The following is a 21,623-nucleotide window of genomic DNA, read 5'->3' on the forward strand; positions in this document are numbered from 1 at the left end:
ATTTTACATCAGCCACATCTATTATCGATTTTGTTCCCATAACATGCTTCCTGTAGTCCTTGGTCTAAAGTGACTCTCTCACCCCAATCCAATTAGTCATCAGCTGTGTCAGGATTTGAGGTTCAAAACAAAACAATGACCATTTTCTTCTCCCACTATTTATTTCTCTCCTGCAATATGTGATAGCTGCCACCATGTAGTGGTAGGGAGTGAGGACCAGGAACAAGCCTTAGTTTTGCTCAGGACTGAGACCAAGCAACAATCAGGCTGCTGATTCCTTGGTATATAAAATAGGAGCTACAAAACCCTAACTTCAACAACAACCACATCTAGATAGAATAAAGCAGTGAAAACAGTAAACATGAATAGAAAACAGAATCCCGCATAGACAGGTAGCTTTATCCTCACCAAAGCAGCTCACTCATCGTAGGGCTGGTATATGTTTTCTACCTTAATGCCATCTACCAGAAGCACTGGCAGGACCCTCATGAATCTCCTAGATGTTTCTAAGCCATGAGCTACTTCTTCTGTAAAAGCATTTTTTTGAACTCTTGCTTTTCTCCAACTTGTACTTCTTAATATACAATTGGGAATTTTAAGAATTTAAAATAATGGTAACTAAACAAGACAAATTATTTCATATATGTATGCATATAAGAATGTATATTTTTTCCTTCCAGGAGCCTGGGAGAAGAGTGTGATGATGGGGACCTTCTGAGCGGAGATGGCTGCTCAAGGGCTTGCCAGCTAGAGGAAGGCTTCCACTGTGCAGGTGCATTGAGGAGCGCCCTCTAGGCTTAGGTCCTGTTTCTGCAGGTGTCTCTGTGTCTTCTTTCCATGAGCTTTTGATATCCTATAAACACATAATGGGATGCTAATCACAATGATGTTTGATGTGTCTACACAATCGTAGAGGTTCTACATAAAAAATCAGCATAGGAAGCATTCGAAGCCAAAGGGAGTGCAAGGTATCTCTTGGTGGCTGTGTTTAATAGATAAGATCATGACAGATGACAGAGGGTCCTAACACTGCTTAATCCTGGAAAATCACTAGTAATAAATTATCACTAGGTGGCTTTGCCTTTAGATTCTTGTCACACAGGAAAGCTGTCCAGAACACTTCTCCCAATTCTGGTTAAAGACATCATCAGTAGGCTTCTTACATGTAGATTGTTTTTTTAATTACCATCTGCATACATTGCAGTGTTTCTGTAGAACATAACCATTCGCCAAAGTTATTTTAAAGAGCAGTGCATTGAAAAAGATTTTAATGCCTCTAAATCTCAAGTAAAATAGGATGGGATTATAATTATATATAATTTATTAAGGTGTTAAATACTATATGTAGCACACAAAGGCCCTGCTATCTAGAGCAGAATCATAAAATTATAGAATCTTAGTAGTCTTCTATCCATCCATCTGATAAAACATATTCAGTACTTGCCATGTACCATGAGTCTGAAAGACACCCTGAACCCTTCACATGTACAGTCTACCAGCGATTTGGAGTCTAGCTTCCTTCCCATATAGAAATTTCTTCTGCCAGTTCTTGAGAGAGGGGCTTCTAGCTTCTGCTTACATACTTCTAGCAATGAAGGACATATGTTGAAATGCACAATTCTACTTAAAAATGGTTTTATCTGTTATAAAATTCTTCCCCTCTTTTCTAGTTTGGAAATTGAGGCTTAAATCATTGTAGTGACTCATCCACGGGCATACAACAAAGCTCTGCAAGGCCAGAGCTGGAGCTCAGCTTCCTAATGCTTAATCAAGCGCTTTTTCCTTGCTATGAAACTACAGAGGATAATTCTTTTCCCTGTTTTATTTGACTACCATTCAGATATTTGAAATGCCTCCCCATTATTCTCCTTTCCAATCCAAACATCCCCTCGTGTGATTAGGTTTCAGACCCTTTCCTATTTACCCTAACCTGGCATGTTTCGTGTGGTCAATGCCCAGAAAGGAATTCAATACTCCAGATGTGGTCTGGCTGTACAGAATGCACTGAACTGATTAACTCCCCTCCTCTGTACACAAGTATTTGTTAATGCTATCTCTGTTTGCACTGAGTTGTTGTTGTTTTGCTAACATAATGGACTCATGTTGAATACACACACATATACATGCACACATATATTCTCCAAATGCTGTGTTTTCTCCAGTATATCTCAAGCCTCATTTAACTTAAGAGCACACCTTGCTTTGTTTCTAACACTTTGATTCCATTAAATTTGGCTCATATTTCCTTAGCCTCCAAATCCAGTAAGACTATATCTAAATTATTTTAATTTTACAGGATAAGACTAAAATGACCTATTCCACAGTTAGACCTCTGTTTCATTGTATAATAAGCTACTAGTACGCTAAACATATATTTCATTATTTCTCAAAAGATTAGAAGGGTGTCTGTGTGGCTCAGTCAGTTAACCATCTGACTCTTGATTTTGGCTTAGGTTATGACCTCAGGGTTGTAAGATCAAGTCCCTCATTGGGCTCCACCCTCAGCAGGGAGTCTGCTTCTCTCTCTCTCTCCCTCACCCCTTGTGCCTCCCCTAGCTCATGTATGCTCTCTCTCTCTCTCTAAAACAAATAAGTAAACTTAAAAAAAGATTAGGTTTAAAGGAAACTTTGGGAAATGTGTTGTAAAAGTTGTCTGTTATTTTTAGATGAATGTGAAAAAACAGAGGCAAAAATTTTAAGTCCATGGTAAAAAAACAAATAGAAGAAGCAAGAAGAAATATTCATGTTTATAGAGAAACAAAAAATATATATCCACATTATAAAATATATGTATATATATACATGCAAACACATATAAAACACACATATTTATGTACATGTATATATACATACATGTGCATATGTATAAGAGAGAGAAAAAAAGTCATTCCAAATACATATATATTAACTTTAGGGAAATGATTTGGGAAGGCCACAGGTCTGTGGACTGTAGGAGTTTAAAACCCAAAATAGGCTTAGAACCAAGTCCTAGGATCTTCGGCTTATTCTTGGCAAGTAGAGACAGATTTATACCACGGAAGCATCTTAGGCTGGAAGAAATTATGAAGGAAAATAATTAGTAGCTACATGTTGATGAGCCACAGAAAAATTGCTTCAACATCGCTGTGGTATTGTGAAGAAAGAAAAATAACAAGAATGGTATAGTAATAGTACATTTTAGTAATGACAGTACTGAATATGTACCTATATGTTGATTGACTTTCAAATCTTGCTATTATTTTTATGTCCTATTATTTTAAGTAGGGATAGGTACTATGAAGGTTAATTATCCTACATCACAGTAGGACTTAATAGTGGGTTTCTGACTGCACCTTAGCTTTCCAGCCTTGAAGAAAGCTAGTTACATATCTATAGTTGGTACTGTTCACTTAGGAGGAGTTAGCCTCTGAGCACGTGTGGGACTTGTCCAGGGAATATCAGCTCACTTCCCAGTACTCCAGCAGGTTTGTGTGTAGACTCATGCCTCACTTGATTGCTCTTGAAGACAGTGCCTCTGCCTCAGCTTGATAGAGACCCTACCGAACCTGCCTTCAGTGGACCTGGCTCAAATCCAAGTGCTATTGCTTATGTATCAAGGGACCTTTCACAAAATGTTTCCCATGTGTGACACAAGCAAAAAATGCACCCCCCACATGGTTGTTGTTAAGACTAAAGGAAAGAAGACCTTGGAATGAGCCTTGGAAACCCAGGACCCATATTGTCTGTTTCAGAGCAGTGGCACAGTTAATTGAAGAAACAGTTCAGCCACAAAGAGTAATTGGAAGCAAATCCCTCAAGTATATTTTGGGATATCTGGGTGGCTCAGTGGTTGAGCATCTGCCTTTGGCTCTGGGCCTGATCCCAGGGACCCGGGATCGAGTCCCGCATCAGGCTCCCTGCAGGGAGCCTGCTTCTTCCTCTGCCTATGTCTCTGCCTCTCTCTGTGTGTCTTTCATGAACAAATAAATATAATCTTTAAAAAAGTACTTCAATATTTCAAAGATCATGAGGGGGATCCAGTGCCTGACATGTCATATTGTTTCTTTAATTTCTCTTTCTTTTACTCACTGCTCTTTTATCTCCTTCCGTTAGGATCTTGCTCAGTGATGCCTTAAAATTTCTTTCTACCTCCAGCCTACTTTTTTCTCCCTATTCTTTGTTCACAAATCCCACCCCTTTCTATACCTTTTATTATATAGATGGATTCTACTCCTCTCCCCACGAAAAAGAATCCTTCTTCCTTAAGGGTGTGTGTGTGTGTGTGTGTGTGTGTGTGTGTGTGTGTGTGTGTGGTCTGCATGTTTGGGGTCAGCATTAGACTGATTAGCTGGCAATAGCAGGAGTCTTTTTCACGGACTAGAGAAAAAATGTGATGATTTTTACATGACATATATACCAACACTTTTCAAACATTACACAATTTTCTTGGCAGGGGAGCCAAGCCTATGTTACATATATGAGGGAGATGGGATATGTGAACCTTTTGAGAAGGAAACCAGCATTATGGACTGTGGCCTCCATACTCCTGAAGGATACCTGGATCAGTGGGCCACCCAAGCTTACTCGTCTCATGAAGACAAGAAGTGTCCTGCTTCCTTAGTAACTGGAGAACCTCATTCCATGGTAAATCAAGCCAGAAGCATTGAGTTAAGGCTGAGCAGAATTGTCAAGTGACTCTCTCTCTGAGATGCTTTATGGGGTCTTACATTTCTCTCCTGTCTTTGACATCAGATTTAGTTCCTACTGAACTCAAAATAAGGTAACATTAAATAAAACACTTCTAGGTTGGCAATCAAGTCTCACCCCCACTCCCACCCCCTTACGCCACTTACTCAAACTAGTTTTCATCTAGGAGACTTTGGCTATGCAGTAGCTGATTCCAAGGGATACAGAGCATCTCAAAATTAACCTCAGATGTACAAATATAAAAAATTACACTTGGCCATTGTGTATGGAAGGATTTATTTTAAAAGAATAAAAAGAAGTAGTAAAGAGTCAGAATGCCTGGATTACAATACTGAATTCACTGGTTTTACTATAATTAATATGAAGTGAATTGTCACTTAACCTCTCTGGGCCCCAATTTTCTCATATGTAAAATGGGTCATAGTAATAACTTTTGCATTTAACTCAATGGTTTATTATAAGGATCAAATGGAATATAAAATGTATTATAGATCAAAGTATAAAACAATTTAAAGAATTGTTATTCTTGAAGAAATTCTGGAATTAGTACTAACAACAAATCCTTAGATATATAATTTTCCATGAATCTCCACCTAAATAAATAGGAGATCCTCTGAGGACTTGAAGGAGTGACTTCTGTGAATTATAGTTGAATACTGAAAAGAAGATTAAAGGCTTTGGCTTTGGAGTATTATTCCAGATGCATCCATTGCCAACTAAACTCTTCATTCATCATACCAATAAGCAATACTGTCCTTTCAGTGGAAGTGAGAGTAAGCTCTCTAGGTATCTTAGGCCGGGATGAAATCACTAGATTTTATACTTAAGCAGACACCCCCAGGAAATTGAAGAACCAGCCAGGGCTGGTGCTCTAGTTCAAGAAGCTCAGGGACCTAGACATCTTCTAGAGATGTCTAAAGACATCTTCTAGAGTTTCCATCCTTGGCTTGCAGCTTCCTTCCTCCTCCTCATAAGATGACTCCTCCAGGCATGAAGTCAGCATTTCAGGCAGGAAAATGGAGGAAGTTCACAGGGAAATAGGTATATACTAGCTGATTCTTTCTCTTTTTATTGGGAAAATCAAGACAGCTTTTCTGGAAGTTTAACACTACAGACTTCCACCAACATCTCATTGGTCACATCCAGGTCACTTCATTACCCTTAGTTTTAAAGAACTCTGAGGAGATGAGCATTTATAACTGGATTCACTGCCATCTTGAACAAAATTGGAGTTTGTTAATAAGAAAGTAAGGGGAAATGGATATGGGGGAGGCAAGTAGCTGTCTCTGCCACACTTCTTCAGTGAAATCTGGCCTCTTTCTCAAGAGCGCTTGATGCCCAAGGACAGGAAGCCAGGGAAATTGGAAGATTCTGAGTAACAGCTCTCTGAAGTGGCTTGTAGCTTGTCTGTCTTCCTTAAGTAAAATGGGAGAAATTTTCTGGAGTTTCTGTTCCTTGGCTTCTAAACCCAGCTGAATGCTTAGTGGTTCCCTGACTCAGTAGCCTCACTCTCAAGACTGGTGGATCCTGCCTGGTAAGGATACAACCATTATCCTGGACAGACATCTATGGCTAATTCTGGGGCAGTTGCCTGAAATGTGCCAGGACTGTTCTTTGGGAAGGATCTCTGGGGTGATGGTGGGCTGAGAGTTATCATGTGTGTTTTTCTACTCAGATAAGTTATATCCTAAGGCTAGCAGTATTCTTTGACACTGAGAAAAGTTTTCTGCCAGTAATAATCAAACACTCAGAGGAAAACTTTGGTTTTGAGCTACAGAGTTTCATTGTCTTATCTCTCACCCTCCACCTTTAATTTTTGATTGAAATTGTATTTCAGATTTGCACATCATACCATCCAAGTTCACCAAAGCACCATCCCCTTACTGGCTGGTTTCCCTGTGTCACCAGTGGACATAGACCGCAGGATAAAAGAAGTGAGCAGACGGAAGGGAGCCTGGAGAGAGAGGATGAGATTTGGCTCAAAGTAAGTGACCCAAAAGGTTTTTTGTGAAGACTATGGATAGAGCATATGCACGTGTGTATGCGTGCATGTGCTTGCATACGTACGTGCACGCGCATGTGTGTGTGTGTCTGTGTAAAGTGATACATTGGAATGCCTTGTTGGGAAATTTTCTTTTTATCAGTCTTTAACATTTTGAATTTATTTTCACCTCTTTTTCAATTTTGGACTTCTTTCTGTGTAAGCAAATCCATCTCTCAAAGTGTAACACCCACCCAGAAAAGCATAAACATCAGAAATGCACAGATCAACACATTTTTACAGAGTTCACATCCTCTCTAACCAACACACAGATCAAGAAACAGAGCAGTGACTTACCCCATAAAGCACTGTCATATTCTCATTGCTCTTCTTGGTTATGAAACCACAGAAGCATCTACTCTTTAGTTCTATCACCAGAGATTGCCTGTTTTGAACTTTATGTGAAAAACTTTAATGTGTACTTCTGTGTGTCATTCTTTCTTATCAATGTTTTGTTTGTGAGAATGCCACTGCATTTAGCAGTAGAGTTCATTTCCATGGCTGTGTAGCATTCCAGTGTTTGAAATCACCACAATTTATTTATCCATATTGATGGACATTTGGGTTATTTCCAGTCTTTTTCTGTGGTATTATACATAGTTCTGCTATAAACGTTTCTGTACTTTTTTTTTTTTTTTGTGAACGTACATAAACAGTTGGGTATATTTGGAACTGTTAGATCATTGTTAGGCAGATGACAAGCTTTACTAGAGAATTCCAAATAAGCTTCCACAGTGGTTGTACTAATTTAAACTCCTGCCAAGGACACCTAGGTGGCTCAGTGGTTGAGTGTCTGCTTGCAGCTCAGGTCGTGATCCCAGAGTCCTGGGATGAGTCCCATTGGGGTCCCCACATAGAGACTGTTTCTCCCTCTGCCTATGCCTCTGCCTCCTTCTCCGTGTCTCTTGTGAATAAATAAATAAAAGCTTTTAAAAAAAAAACTCCCACCAGAGGCTTATGAGTATTCCAAATGCTTCACATTTTCACCAATACTTGATATTTCAAGTCTTAATTATAGCCATTCTGTTGGGCATATAAAAATGTACTCTCTGTGGCATCAGTTACATTTACATGTTGACTAATAATTTGGAAGGTCTTTTAAATGTATACTGGCTATTTGTATATTCTTTTTCTCTTCTCTTCTTTTCTTTTCTGGAGGGCATATTCAAATCTTTTGCCCAATTTTGTATTGGGTTATCTGTCATTCTCTTCTTCATGTATATGATTTCTTTACAAGTTTCTGAATGTAATCTTTTTGTTGTTCTATGTTATTTAGTATGTTCCAATACCATGGCTTACTTTTTCATACTTTTTATGGTATGTTTAGATAAATAGAATTTCTAAGTTTTACAAAAATTCAGTTTATCGTTCTTTCCCTTTATGGTTAAGTGCTTTTCATGCACGTTATTAAGAAATCTTTGCCTGTCACAAAGATATACTTTCCTATATTATCTTTTAGACATGTTATTATTTTACCTTCCATATGTAGGTCTACAAACCATCTGAAATCTTTATGTATTGTATGAGGTAGAGATCAAGAATTTTTCCCCTATAGATAGGCAATATATATAGAACTACTCTTTTATTTTATTTTATTTTTTATGTATTTATTCATGAGAGACAGAGAGAGAGAGAGAAAGAGAGAGAGGGAGGCAGAGGGAGAAGCAGGTTTCATGCAGGGAGCCCGATGTGGGCCTCCATCCCAGGACTCCAGGATCACACCCTGGACTGAAGGTGGCGCTAAACTGCTGAGCCCCCCTGGCTGCCCAGAACCACTCTTATTCAAACTAAAATTTTCTTTTCCCCACTGTATTGCAATGTGCACCTTTGTTATAAGTCAACTAGCAATATCTTTGTGGTCTGCTTATTGATTCTATATTTTGTTTTACTGGTCTGTATATTCTTGCTTCAGTATTATACTCTTACTTATGGTACATTTTTGGGGAGTCTTAAAATTGGATAATATAAGTCCTAAAACTTTGTTCCTTTTGTTCCAGATTGCATTAGGTGTTCTTAGCCCTTTGAATTTTTATATAAACTTTGGAATCAGCTTCCATTTCCACATATGGAAAAAAAACCCTGATGTAATTTTGATTGGGATTTCATTGAATCTTTAAGTCAATTTGGGAAGAGTTTTTCTTTAAAATATTGAGTCTTCTAACATTCCTTCAATGACTTAGATCTTCCTTAAGTTCTCATGGCATTTCATAGTTTTCTGAGACAAGGGAGTTAAAATTTATCAAATGCTTTTTCTACATCTATTGAGTTGATCATGTTATGTTGTCTTCTGTTCTGTCAAAGTCTTGGCTTACTTTGATAAACTTCTAAATGTCAAACTAAGCTTACATACCTGGAAAAGAATAACAACTTGGAGTTGATATATTATCCTTTGTCAATAGTTTTGGATTCTGTGAATCTGTTAAGTATTTTTTTCACCTTTGCTCATTAGAGCTTGGCTCCTATTTTTTAAATTTTATTTTACTGTTTTATCAGGTTTTATGATGAAGGCTAGGTTCAACTTCTAAAATAAGTTTCTTTTCTCCTAGTTCTATGGAATATGTTATGTAAGGTTGGTGTTAATTTTGGAGTTATTCATCAGTGAAACTATCTGATCCTGTGTTTTCTTTGAGAAAAAAGTTTAAATTACGAATTAAAAATTTAAAACAGGGATCCCTGGGTGGCGCAACAGTTTGGCGCCTGCCTTTGGCCCAGGGCGCGATCCTGGAGGCCCGGGATCGAATCCCACGTCAGGCTCCCGGTGCATGGAGCCTGCTTCTCCTTCTGCCTGTGTCTCTGCCTCTCTCTCTCTGTCTGTGACTATCATAAATAAAAATAAATAAATAAAAAAAATTAAAAATTTAAAACAAATGTAGAAGAATTTGGGTTTTCTATTACTTCTTGGTCAGTTCTGTTAAATTGGGGTTTTCAAGTAATTTGTGCATTTTTTTCCTAAAAATTTGAGTTTATTGGCATTAAGTTTTCTATAATGTTCTCTTATCTACTTTGTAATGTTTCTACCTCTAGAAATTTTTTTCACTCATGCTATTGTTAAATTTTGGCTTCTCTTCTTTATTTATTTGTTGATCAGTCTTGCTAAAGGTTTATTAGTTTTATTAACCTTTTTATAGAACTAGCCAAAGAAAATATACACATTCTATATGCACACATATATATATATGTATGTATATAGAGATAACAGAAATGTATATGTATAAACCTAAAAGGAAGGAAATAATGAAAAAAAGAACATACTTGTGTGCTCTTATTTTCATTATTTCCTTCCTTTTAAGTTTGTATTTAATTTGTTCTTCTTTTTCTAGTAACTTGATATGCTTAGATAATTATTTTTTGGTCTTTTCTTTTTTAATGTATGCATTAAGGCTATCTATTTCCTTCTAAGTGTGACTTTGGTGACATCCTACAAGCTTTGGACACCTAGTTTCTGTTATCAATTAGTTCAAACATTTTTTTCTAATTTTCATTTGATTGCTTTTCTTTTCTTTTCTTTCTTTTTTTTTTTTTTGTACCACTACATTACATATAAGTGTGCTGTTTAACTTCTAAACATTTATAGTTATATACAAATGTAGATAACATTTTCCAGTTGTCTTCTTGTTTTTGATTCTTAGCTACAGTATTCTGTGGTTAAAGAGTATATCCCGTATGGCTTTAGTCTTTTGTAATTTGTTGAGCTTGAAGTATGGACCAGCATATGGTCAATACTGGTAAATATTACATGTACTTTGAAAGGGATGTGCACTCTGAAATTATTGGATAGAGCATTCTATATATTTAAGATAAACTCACTCATCATTGTGTTGAAAGTTTCTATATCACATATATAGTATATATACATATATTTTATTGATATTCTGTGCACTGTTTCTATCAGCTAATAAGTTATATGTTTTAGAAACTCTCACTGTAATCTTGGCTTGTGTTTCTCCTTTATTTTTATCAGTTTTTTATTTATACATTTTAAGGCTGTATTATTAATATACCCACAATTCTCACTTTATATTGTAGTGTGAAACCACAAAATGACCCTGCACACTGAAATTATGCAAAGTAAACTTAATAATCAATGAGGAAAAATTATAATTTGTTACCTGAACTCAAAGTTTTTGTCACAATATTGAACGAAACTGAGGGAAATTTGCAAATAGTAAACTGATATTTATTTAGTTCATTATAATATAAAACATTAGAAACATAGAGAATTAAAGTTTTTCCTTTCATTGTAAAAATGTTACCAACAGTAGTTTGAACAGCATTTGCCTTTTTTTTTTTTATCACATGACTTACATTATGAAGCAAGCAGTTTTTCTATGCCTTTGACTTTGCGAATTGTCATATTCCTTTCTAAGTTTGGGTCAGTTTCCAACATTTTATCCTTTGCACTTTCAATGTTATGAAATATCTCTGAGAGTTCTCTTAATGTGAATTTTTCTTGGCATCACTTCCTCCAGGACGTCTTCATCCTATTTGTCACAACCACTTTTCTCATTTATGTTGATAATTTCACTTTCAGTAAGTTCCTTTGGCTGCATATCTAAAGGATATCCCTCAAATTGGCAGCAGGATTGGAATTCCCACCATCAGCTTTTTCTTCTAGAATTCTATTTACCTTTAATTCACATTTCTTCTCCAGCGTTATCACTTTTTGTTTCTTTTTGACACTTTCATCCTTTTTAGCCAATTCTCTCTTTCAATGATCCATTTTTGTAAAATGCCATGTAGGTTTATTGCTGAGAAGCAAAGAAGCAACACAACTACACACTTTTTCATCTCTGCATGAACTGAATAACAGATACATCATGACTAGTCAGTGACAGACTTTGAAAGAACTGATTGGTCACTGATCATAGTGATCTGTGGATTGAAAGACCATTAGTGAAGTTTGTACTTCTTGCACTTTCAATTAATATATTGTGCTAACTGAAATTTAGATCATATCATTGGGACTCTGGTGTTCTATAACTAAATTGTGATAATTGATATTTGTGCATATGGGAACTTGTGCATATATAAAGTGAGGACTGTCAATATATAATTTTAGAGTTTCTATAACTTTCTTGTTATCCCTTTTAACTTTATTTTAAAAATGCCTCTTTTTGGGACACCTGGGTTGGTTGAGCGTCTGCCTTAGGCTCTGGGTGTGATCCCGAGTCTGGGATTGAGCCCTGCATCGGGCTCCCTGTGAGTAGCCTGCTTCTCCCTCTGTCTATGTTACTGCCTCTCTCTCTCTCTCTCTCTCTCTCTCTCTCTCTCTCTGTGTCATGAAGAAATAAATAAAATCTTGAAAAAGTCTCTTTATCTCTAAGAATATTCCTGCTTTATTGTAAACCTTGCATGATATTAGTATAGCTATACCTTTTGTTTATGTTTGAATATTGTGTCTTTTATCATCCTATTACTTTTTATCTTTCTGTGTAATTATATTTATCATAATTTGTTTGACATCAATATACCATTATTTTTCAGGCTAAATTTTCCATTGGAGTATTTAAATCTAATTACATTGAATGCATGTAATTAATGATGTTTAGTTTTAAATCCACCAACATACTATTTGTTACTCACTTAATCTATATGTCCTTTGTGCTTTTCTATTTCTTATTTTTTTAGATTAAAAGAGGATTTTTATTTGTTTTTTCCATTTTATTAGTTTGTTAGTTATGCTTTTACTTTATTCTCTAAGTGATTATTCTAGAGACTGCAGCATGTATCTTTAGCTGGTTAGAGTCTGCTATGAATTAGAGCTCTCATAATTTCATAAGCAATGACTCCCTTAGAATACTCTACCTCCATTTCCTGCTTCCTGGCTTTTTAAAGTTAATATGATTTAAAAATAGCTAACATTTACCCTATCCAGTGCTCCTCAGGCCTTTCTACATTTCTGTATTTCCCTCATTTTTATTTAGCTTGAAGAAATCCCATTTATTATTTCTTTTTGTGTGAGTGTGCTGGAAATGAATTGTTTTTGTGTGGCTGAAAATATCTTTATTTGATATTCATTTTCAAAGGGTATCTTTGCTTGGTATAGAATACTAAGTGTCCAGTTGTTTTCTTTCATCAACCTAAAAATGTTATTCAAGTGTCTTTTCACTTTCATACTTTTTTTTGGAGAGTTAGCTATACATCTGATATATATTACTTTGAAGTAAGTAGTAAGTAATCTTTTATTCTCTTAGTATATTCTCCTTGTGTGTTGTCTTCAGCACTTTCACTATGATGCTCTTAGTATATTCTCCTTGTGTGTTGTCTTCAGCACTTTCACTATGATGTTCCAAGGCCTGTTTTTTCTTTGTATATATCTGGCTAAGGCTTTATCAAGTTTTTTGGATCTGTGACTTAATGTCTTTACTTGCCCATTTACACTTTCTTCCTTTTCTTTGATACCAGATATGCATACATTAGACCTTTTTACTGTATATCTTTTCTCCTTTTTCTTCATACTGAAGTCTAGTTATTTTATCCTAACATATCTGCTGTTGCATTAATCATAACTTTTACTCCAATGGCTGTTAAGCTGTTTATTAAATTATTAATTTCAATTATTGTATTTTTAATTCTAGAATTACTATTTAACTTTTTCTGTAGATTCTCACTTTGTCTGGAATTCTCTATTCTATAGTTTATTTTTTAAATATATTAACCACTGTACTTGTAAAGTCTGTCTGATACTATCAGTATCTTGGTGACTGAGGTCTGTTTATGTTGACTATTTCTTCTCTTTGTTTTCATTCATTTAGTCTCGTCTACTTTCATCCTGAATAATGTTTCAACTAAATATTATTGTAGAGATTATGGAGATTATGGCTAATTATATCTTCCTTTCAAAATCATTTACTTTTTAACTTAAAAAAAACATATAATAAGATTTGGGAAATAGCATATCAATCCAATCAGTGATTAAGATGACTCAAGCTTATGCTTCTGTATTAGTGAACTCTGATAGAGTTCATTTTCCCTCTTTTTTATGAAGCCCTAGCCTTTCAGGGGTCTCAACTAAAAGCTTTTATTAGGCCCTCCATCTTGATATCCTCTGAAGTACAGTTTCTATTTCCTCAGCAGTATGTGTCTACTAAAAAGTGCTTAGCTTTTTAGCTTCTCACCCACCAATTTCTGCCTGGTTTCTTATATTCTTTTCCTGCAGAGCTTAGAATCTGAAAAACACCTCAGTGGCAAAAGTGGAACAGAATGTGAGATTCCCTTTAATGTGGTTTTTTGCTTTTCAAATGTCTTCAGTCCTGACTGCTATGATTGCTCTCACATGTTTTCAAATATTTTTCTTTTTACTTCATCTATATTTTATAATTATTTGTGTTAGGAGTATTTGTCCTATTACAAGCTACTTCCTCACAACTAGAAGCAGAAGTATCACAACTGGAATTCTTTTAATGTATGTCATTTAGCTACCATATATATTTTAGGTATATACCCTATTCTTACTATAAGTGATGTAGGGATAATAGTGCTTGTATAAGAAAAAACATCACTAATGTAATTGAAAGGTAAGTTAATATTGAACCTTTAATAAAATTTAGTTTTCACAAATCCGCATAATACCAGATAAATTAGAGAGTGATTTCTAAAAATCAGCTCATTGGTGTTTCCCCAAGTTTTCTGAAGACTGTAGTATTTCTGATTTTTTATTATTTTTTTTAGTTTGATCTTTATCTGATACACACAGATGATGTATATGCAGTGGATCAGAGACAAATTTATTGCACAAGTGGGAAACAACTATACTGAAAAACATTAGCCTTGAAAATATCTTTCCAAAATCCTTCATTTGCTAAAATGCTACTTGCCCAGCAAATTCTCACTTTATCCTCAGTTCTTTACTGGGGTAATTTGCCTTTCTTAGTTTTTCTTGATTTTATCTGATCTTGATCCAATAGACCAAAATGTAAGAACTTTCTCTTACATGGCATAAAATGTAGATTTTTATTATTTACAATAATCACATTTTATTTTATTTTTTAAAAAGATTTATTTATTTATCTATCTATCTATCTATCTATCTATCTATCTATTTATTTGAGAGTGGGGAGGGGGAGAGGGAGAGAAATCATCAAGCAGACTTCCCACTGAGTGTGGAACCTGACACAGGGCTTGATCCCAGGACCCTGAGATAATGACCTGAGCTGAAACCAAGGGCTGGATGCTTAACTAACTGAGCCACCCAGTGCCCCATAATGAGCACATTTTATTTTATTTTATTTTATTTTATTTTATTTTATTTAAACATCTTATTTATTTATTCATGAGAGACACAGAGAGAAGGAGAGAAGCAGAGACACAGGCAGAGGGAGAAGCAGGCTCCATGCTAGGAGCCCAATATGGGACTCGATCCCAGGACTCCAGGATCATGCCCTGGGCCAAAGGCAGGTGCTAAACTGCTGAGCCACCCAGGGATCCCAATAAGCACATTTAAAAAGCCATTTGTAGTTTACAAAGTATATTCTAATATAGTTTTTAATTTCATCCCTTCAGTAGTCTTCAGGTTTGGCTAAAGTAGGTGTTTTCTTGTTTAGTAGTTAAGAAAAATAAGAATCAGTCTCAAGATGCTTTTTCTACATAACTCAAGAAAAAAGTGCTAAACCTGAATATCAAAGTCATGCTTCTTGACTCTAATCCCATGTTTATTCATTTACACTATGTTGCCTAATCCAATCAGCCTTCATTATGCACCTGTGATAGGCCAAATTCAGAATTGAACACTGGGGATAAACATGAGAATATGACATGAGCAAGAAAGCAAATTAAAACATATGTGGAATTAGAAAGAAAGACTTCTTGTCTTCTTTTGTTGGGTTTCTTCTAAATTCTTCAAAGACAAAAAATCTATCGATCTAGTTCATAGGATTTATAAAGCGCATATTGTAACACTAGGTGCCACTGGGGGATAGAGAAAGAAACAGAAGACATGATTCCTCCCAGAAAGTGCTTTGAATCTCAGCAATATAAACAACAAATGAAGCAATTTGAGAAGTAGACATCCAATAAGTATCTGTTGTTTGGTTTCACAGGGAGCCCATCAACATATGCAAAGTCATATGCTCATGTTTATTTTCATGACTGTTGTAAAATGTCCCCAATTTGGAATGGTCTCATTCAGACTGGACTGATTAGAAATTCTAACAAAAACCTCCACATGCTTATAGTATTTTAAATACAATATTGAAAACATCAGTTATAAATTAGATACCACTGCTGGAAACCTTTGCTACGTAAAACCTAAAGCCTGTAAACCATAATTTCCTTCTTTTCTTTGTTTGGGTTCAACTAGCCAAACACTACATATGAATTTTTAACAGAAAATGCAATGCATATTTAATTGATTGTATTTCAAAGATAAGAGTCGGTAACACCAGACTCTGCGGGGTAGGGTGTGGAGAAACACATTTATTGAGATTTGCTCTGTTCCAGGTATCTTATTAATTCTCATATAAGCGCTCTATCAGAGATAGAATTTTTCTGATTCTAAAAACTATTATCTAAAAACTCAGAGATGTTAAACATTTGAGATAACATAGCTAGTAGAGATACAGATAAGATTCTAATTCAAATTTAGCTTATTACAAAACCCATGGTCCTTCCTCTATACCAGGAGTTAGGAAACATTTTCTATAAAGAGAAAAATAATTATTTTAGGGTTAACGGGCCATACAGTCTCTGTTATAACTAATTAACACTGCTACTGTAGAATGAAAGCAGCCATAGACAGTATGTAAATGATCAAGTATAGCTATGTTCTAATAAAATTATATTTATGAACACTAAAATTTTAATTCATATAATTTTCATATTATTCACATTATTTTTCTTTGATTTTTTCAACCATATGAAAATGCAAAAACCATTCTTAGCTCACAGACCATATAAAACCAGGCAGCGGGCCAGATTTGGCCCATGGGCTATAGCATGCTGACCTCTGTTCTGTATCATGTGTCCATTTAATACTCAAGATATTGATAGAAATTTAGTTTATTTCCACATCGTAACAGTGCCAATTTTGATTGCCTAAAATGAACAAAATTTTGTGCTATAGAGGGGTTCAAAGCTGCATGAGTCACCATCTTTACACTTAAGGTACATACAATGCAATGGGCATGTTTACACAAATATTCTACAAGACAGAATGTCATGTCATACACTACATATACAGTAAAGTACAAAACAGACTCAGAAGGACCTGGTGACTGGACATAGAGAAATAGAGATAAACCTTATCTCATTGAATTCCACCATTTATCCCACCTTCCACACTACTCCTCTAAACACACACACACACACACACACACACTCACACATTCTACGGCTTAGTCAATTTAGTCATAACAGATTGCTTTTGGTGCTGGAATACTCCAAGGTTTTCGTATCTCCCTAAACTTTCAGGTAGGGAACTTATGTTTTTCTTTGTCTGTAATGCTTTCTCCATTTTATCTCTCCAAGATATACATATTCATCTTCTAAGATTGGGCTCAAGAATTATTTCTTTCATACTGATAAGAATAGATACTATGCTTGATCTTAGTCAAAAGGCTGACAAGTGCTGAGGATTATTTCTTTTATAAAGTCCAGCCTTTCCTGAATTCATTTCCCAAGCCCCTCTTAGTATAATTGATAACTTCTTCATATATGCCTTCTCAAGAGACTCTTCTATCATAGTATTTGTATACTTTGCTGCTTTTGTTTCTCCCTCTTCATCCAATGAACTCTAAGGGTCTTGTGGGCAGAAACCACATGTAGTTATGGTTGTATGTCAAACATTGAGCACAGAACCTCCCTGTTGTAATGTCAAAATGTTTAGTGATTGCATGAATCAATGATGGGATGTTAGGTCTTAGCCATGGCAATTTGGGAGCATATTGATAATATAGTAGTTATCGTGATTTCACTTTTGCAGTTTTAGTTACTATGGCCAACTATGGTTGAAGAGCAGATGACCCTCCTCTAACAAATTGTCACAAGGTCAATAGTAGCTGAATACTATGTCACAATGCCTGGGTCATTTGCCTCACTTCATCTCATCACAAAGGTATTTTATCATTTCATATCATCACAAGAAGTACAGTGATATTTTGAAGCAGAGTTATACACATCATTTTTATTACAGCACATTGTTATAATTGTTCTATTTTATTATCAGTGTTGTTAATTTCTTACTGTGCCAAATTTATAAATTAACTATTATCATAGGTATGTATATATAGGAAAATGCATAGTATATATTGTAGGGTTTAGTACTATCTGTGGTTTTAGGTGTCCACTAGGGATCCACGGCAATGTATCCCCTGTGCATAGGGAGGACTACTGTACTAATGACACAGCACAGAGGTGGATAAAGAGGACTGTGGGCTGGGCTAGATTGAAAAGGGAGGTAGACAGAGGCCACAAACAGAGGCAAACTACCTCTTTCTGCAAAACTTTATACAAGAAGGACTGTAGTTTTATTGGAAACCACATTTAAAGGTGTTCTTCAAAGATGGGGGAGATTTCATCATTTTCTTTGGTTGTGGCAGGTTGGATTCTCTAGGACGTAGATTCTGAAATGCAACTCTGGTGCTCACTTTGGCAGTACATATACTAAAATTAAGATGAAACTTAGTATGCAAGATGTTTATGAAGGAGTGGGCTGGGTACCAACATCTGTGGAAAAGAAGGAAAGGAAGCATGAATGGGTGAAATGGGAAGTTGAGCAACTTCAATGACAGCTTGACTGACTTCTCCTGTAAAGAAATAAGACATATTATCACAAGAGACAAGTGGTCAGTGGAGTAATACTGCTGTAATGTCTTATACTATGAGATAGTAATATTATTTGAATGTAGATTGTAGTGAGACATACATATTAAGGACAAGCAGTGTATGTTCTCATTCATTTGGGGAATATAAATAATAGTGAAAGGGAATATAAAGGAAGAGAGAAGAAATGTTGGGACAGAACATAAAGCCTCCTAACTCGGGGAAACGAACTAGGGGTGGTGGAAGGGGGGAGGAGGGCGGGTGTTGGAGGGGAATGGGTGACGGGCACTGAGGTGGACACTTGACGGGATGAGCACTGGGTGTTTTTCTGTATGTTGGTAAATTGAACACCAATAAAAATTAAATATAATCTCCAGAACAATCATTTAAAAATACACATATACACAAATAGCTATAGGTAGAAAGTTAAAAGAAAAAAGTAATAGAATAATAAAATAAATGAGTCACTCAAAAGAAGGCAGGAAAAGAACTAGGAAACAAAAAATAAAAAGCAAATACCAAGATGGTAGACTTAAAATCAACTGTATTATTGATTACATTAAATACACATTATCTAATAATGCCATGTAAAAGGCAGAGATTGTCAGTATACATGAGATGAAAAGAATCAATTATCTACTATTTGTGAAAACACCCTTTAAATATAAAGGCATGCAGAATGAAAGTCAAAGTGAAAAATTATATGTCATTTGTATAAAGTCTAAGCATAAGTAAATTGCCATGCTATGTTAATTCTGACAAAATAGAATATTACCTGAGATAAAGAGGGATGTTTCATAATGATAAGTGGGTTAGTTTATCAAAAATAATGAACAATCTTAATTGTTATGAAATTGAAGCACCTAACAATAGAGTCTCAAAACAAATGAATTAAAAATTGATAGAACTAATAGACAAACAATCATAATTGGAGATTTTTATCATCTCTAAGTCATTGATATAGCAAGTAGACAAAAAAATTAGGATAAGTATGCAAGATTTGAAGAACATTATCAAGTATCTTGACCTACTTGACATTTGTAGAAATACTACATATGCAGAATGCATATGGTACATTCACCAAGATAGATTATATACTAGACCATAAAACGAGTTTTAATGAATTTGTAATGATTGCAATGATAGAGTGCGTTCTCTGACATTAACAGTACTAAATAAGAAATGAATAACAGCATGTCTAGGAAATCTCCAATTTTTTGGTAATCAAGCAGTACATTTCTAAATGACCCATAGATCAAAGAAGGTTTTATGGGAGAAATTAGAAAACATTTTGAGCTAAAAGATAATGAAACAACATTTCAAAATTTATGGGATATGATTAAAACGGTTCTTCCAGGGAAATTTATAGCTTTAAATGTCTATATTTGGAAAATAAGCAGTATAAAATCAATAATCACAGTTTCCACCTTAATTAGGAAAAGATTAAAGTCACAGTAAAAGTATAAAAGAAATAACAGAGAAGAGAAGAAATTAGTAAAGTAGAAGAAACTCTTATATCATCACTATTACTTTACTTTCTCTGGAAATAGCAGCCAGTGCTAGACTTTGAATTCTATACTTTATGCATTATAAAAGAAATGAAACATAAAATGTAAGAGAAGTAAAACTCAAATTATTTTATCATAAATTGAATTGACATCTGAAAAGAGAAAACAACCTGAAGATCATTTTGTTTAGTATCATGGTTTAGTACAAAATTAAGATGAAGGCAAGTATGCTCTTTAATTTTAAACAACAATCAATGAGAAAATATGATTAGAGAAAATAGTTCATTTATAATAGTAGTCAAAGTAGTAAAATGTCTAGGAATCAATGTAAAAAAAGAAAACTTAAAGATCTCTATGAAGATACAATGAAGGCTTGAATAAATAGGCACAAACTGGTCTTGAATAGAAAGACTCGGTATCATAGGAGGGTCCATTCCCCCTAAATCTTAAACTTCACATAATCCCAATAAAAATTCTAACAAAAAAAACTTTCAAAGAATTACAAAGTTGATTTCAATGTTTTTAATGGAAGTTCTGCAAAAATTTAGTGATGAAGGAGGCTTGATTCTGTCAAATATCAAAATATATCACAGAATTATAATGGTTAAAAAAATCAATGAAAAGACAGATCAGTAGACCAAGATGGCCCAGAAATATACCCAAAGATAAAGACATATATCTAGACATTTGGACTTGAAATTAGACTTAATACTTTAAAGACAAATGAGAATGGTGCACCCATTTCTACATATCATTGCATGAGCCTAATGTTATTCAGTTACCTAAAATTAATAAATCTAACGGGAACAAAGTGATATCTCATTGTTATATTGTGCGTTTTTTCTTTGATTGTTAGTGAGGTAGAGCATCCCCTTTACAAAAATAATTATCAGGCACTTAGTATTCCTTTTTTATTTAATCATAACATAGACAAATTTATTAGCTTTTTTAAGATTACAAAAATATTTTTTACTTTCTTGTATTAGTTTTATAGTTTTGCCTTTTGAAGTTTAGTGTTTAATATAATTGAAATTTGTTTTCGTATATAGAATAAGGTAGGGTTCCACTTTTTTCCCCTTAAATATGATAAATCAATTTCTAATCTCAACCGTTAAAACATTCCGTCCTTGCTCTGATGATTCCCAATGCCACATTGATTATATACTAATTTCTGGAATAGACTTGAGTCTGCTTTTTTAACACTCTATTTCACTGACCTATTTTCATGTTCCTTACACCAGCAATACATTGTTTTTAGTACTACAACTTCTACGTAAACATATCTGGTAGGGCATGTCCCCACCATCTTCCACTTTTTTGCACATTTAAAAAATTGAGTTAGCTATTCATTATTCGTGAACACTTATTTTCCATATAAATCTTAGGATAAGCTTTAGGTCATTTCTTCTGCCTCTTGAAAAACATACTGGTATATGTGAACTGAACTTAAACACTTGATTTGTGTCAACTGATATGATCTTATGATTTTTCTCCTTTGATCCATGATTATGTTGAATCATATTGATAGATTTTTTTAGATATAAAATCATTTTGCCTTTGTGGCATGAAGCTACTTGTTTATTATATATTACATTTTAAATATGCTCTTGGATTTTATTGGTTAATCTTTT

General features: G+C 34.8%; 1 protein-coding gene across 1 annotated transcript in view; it reads left to right on the forward strand.

Moving 5' to 3' along the window:
- Window positions 1-21,623, forward strand: part of PAPPA2 (pappalysin 2) — a 260,412-nt gene that overhangs the window by 131,719 nt on the left and 107,070 nt on the right. The window contains exons 9-11 of the mRNA XM_026001248.2: window positions 681-772; window positions 4,433-4,623; window positions 6,524-6,670. Coding sequence (XP_025857033.1) covers window positions 681-772; window positions 4,433-4,623; window positions 6,524-6,670 — 430 coding nt within the window. The remainder of the gene's footprint in view (window positions 1-680; window positions 773-4,432; window positions 4,624-6,523; window positions 6,671-21,623) is intronic.

The sequence above is a fragment of the Vulpes vulpes genome, chromosome 13 (genome assembly GCF_048418805.1).
Source record: "Vulpes vulpes isolate BD-2025 chromosome 13, VulVul3, whole genome shotgun sequence".
Taxonomy (NCBI): Eukaryota; Metazoa; Chordata; class Mammalia; order Carnivora; family Canidae; genus Vulpes; species Vulpes vulpes.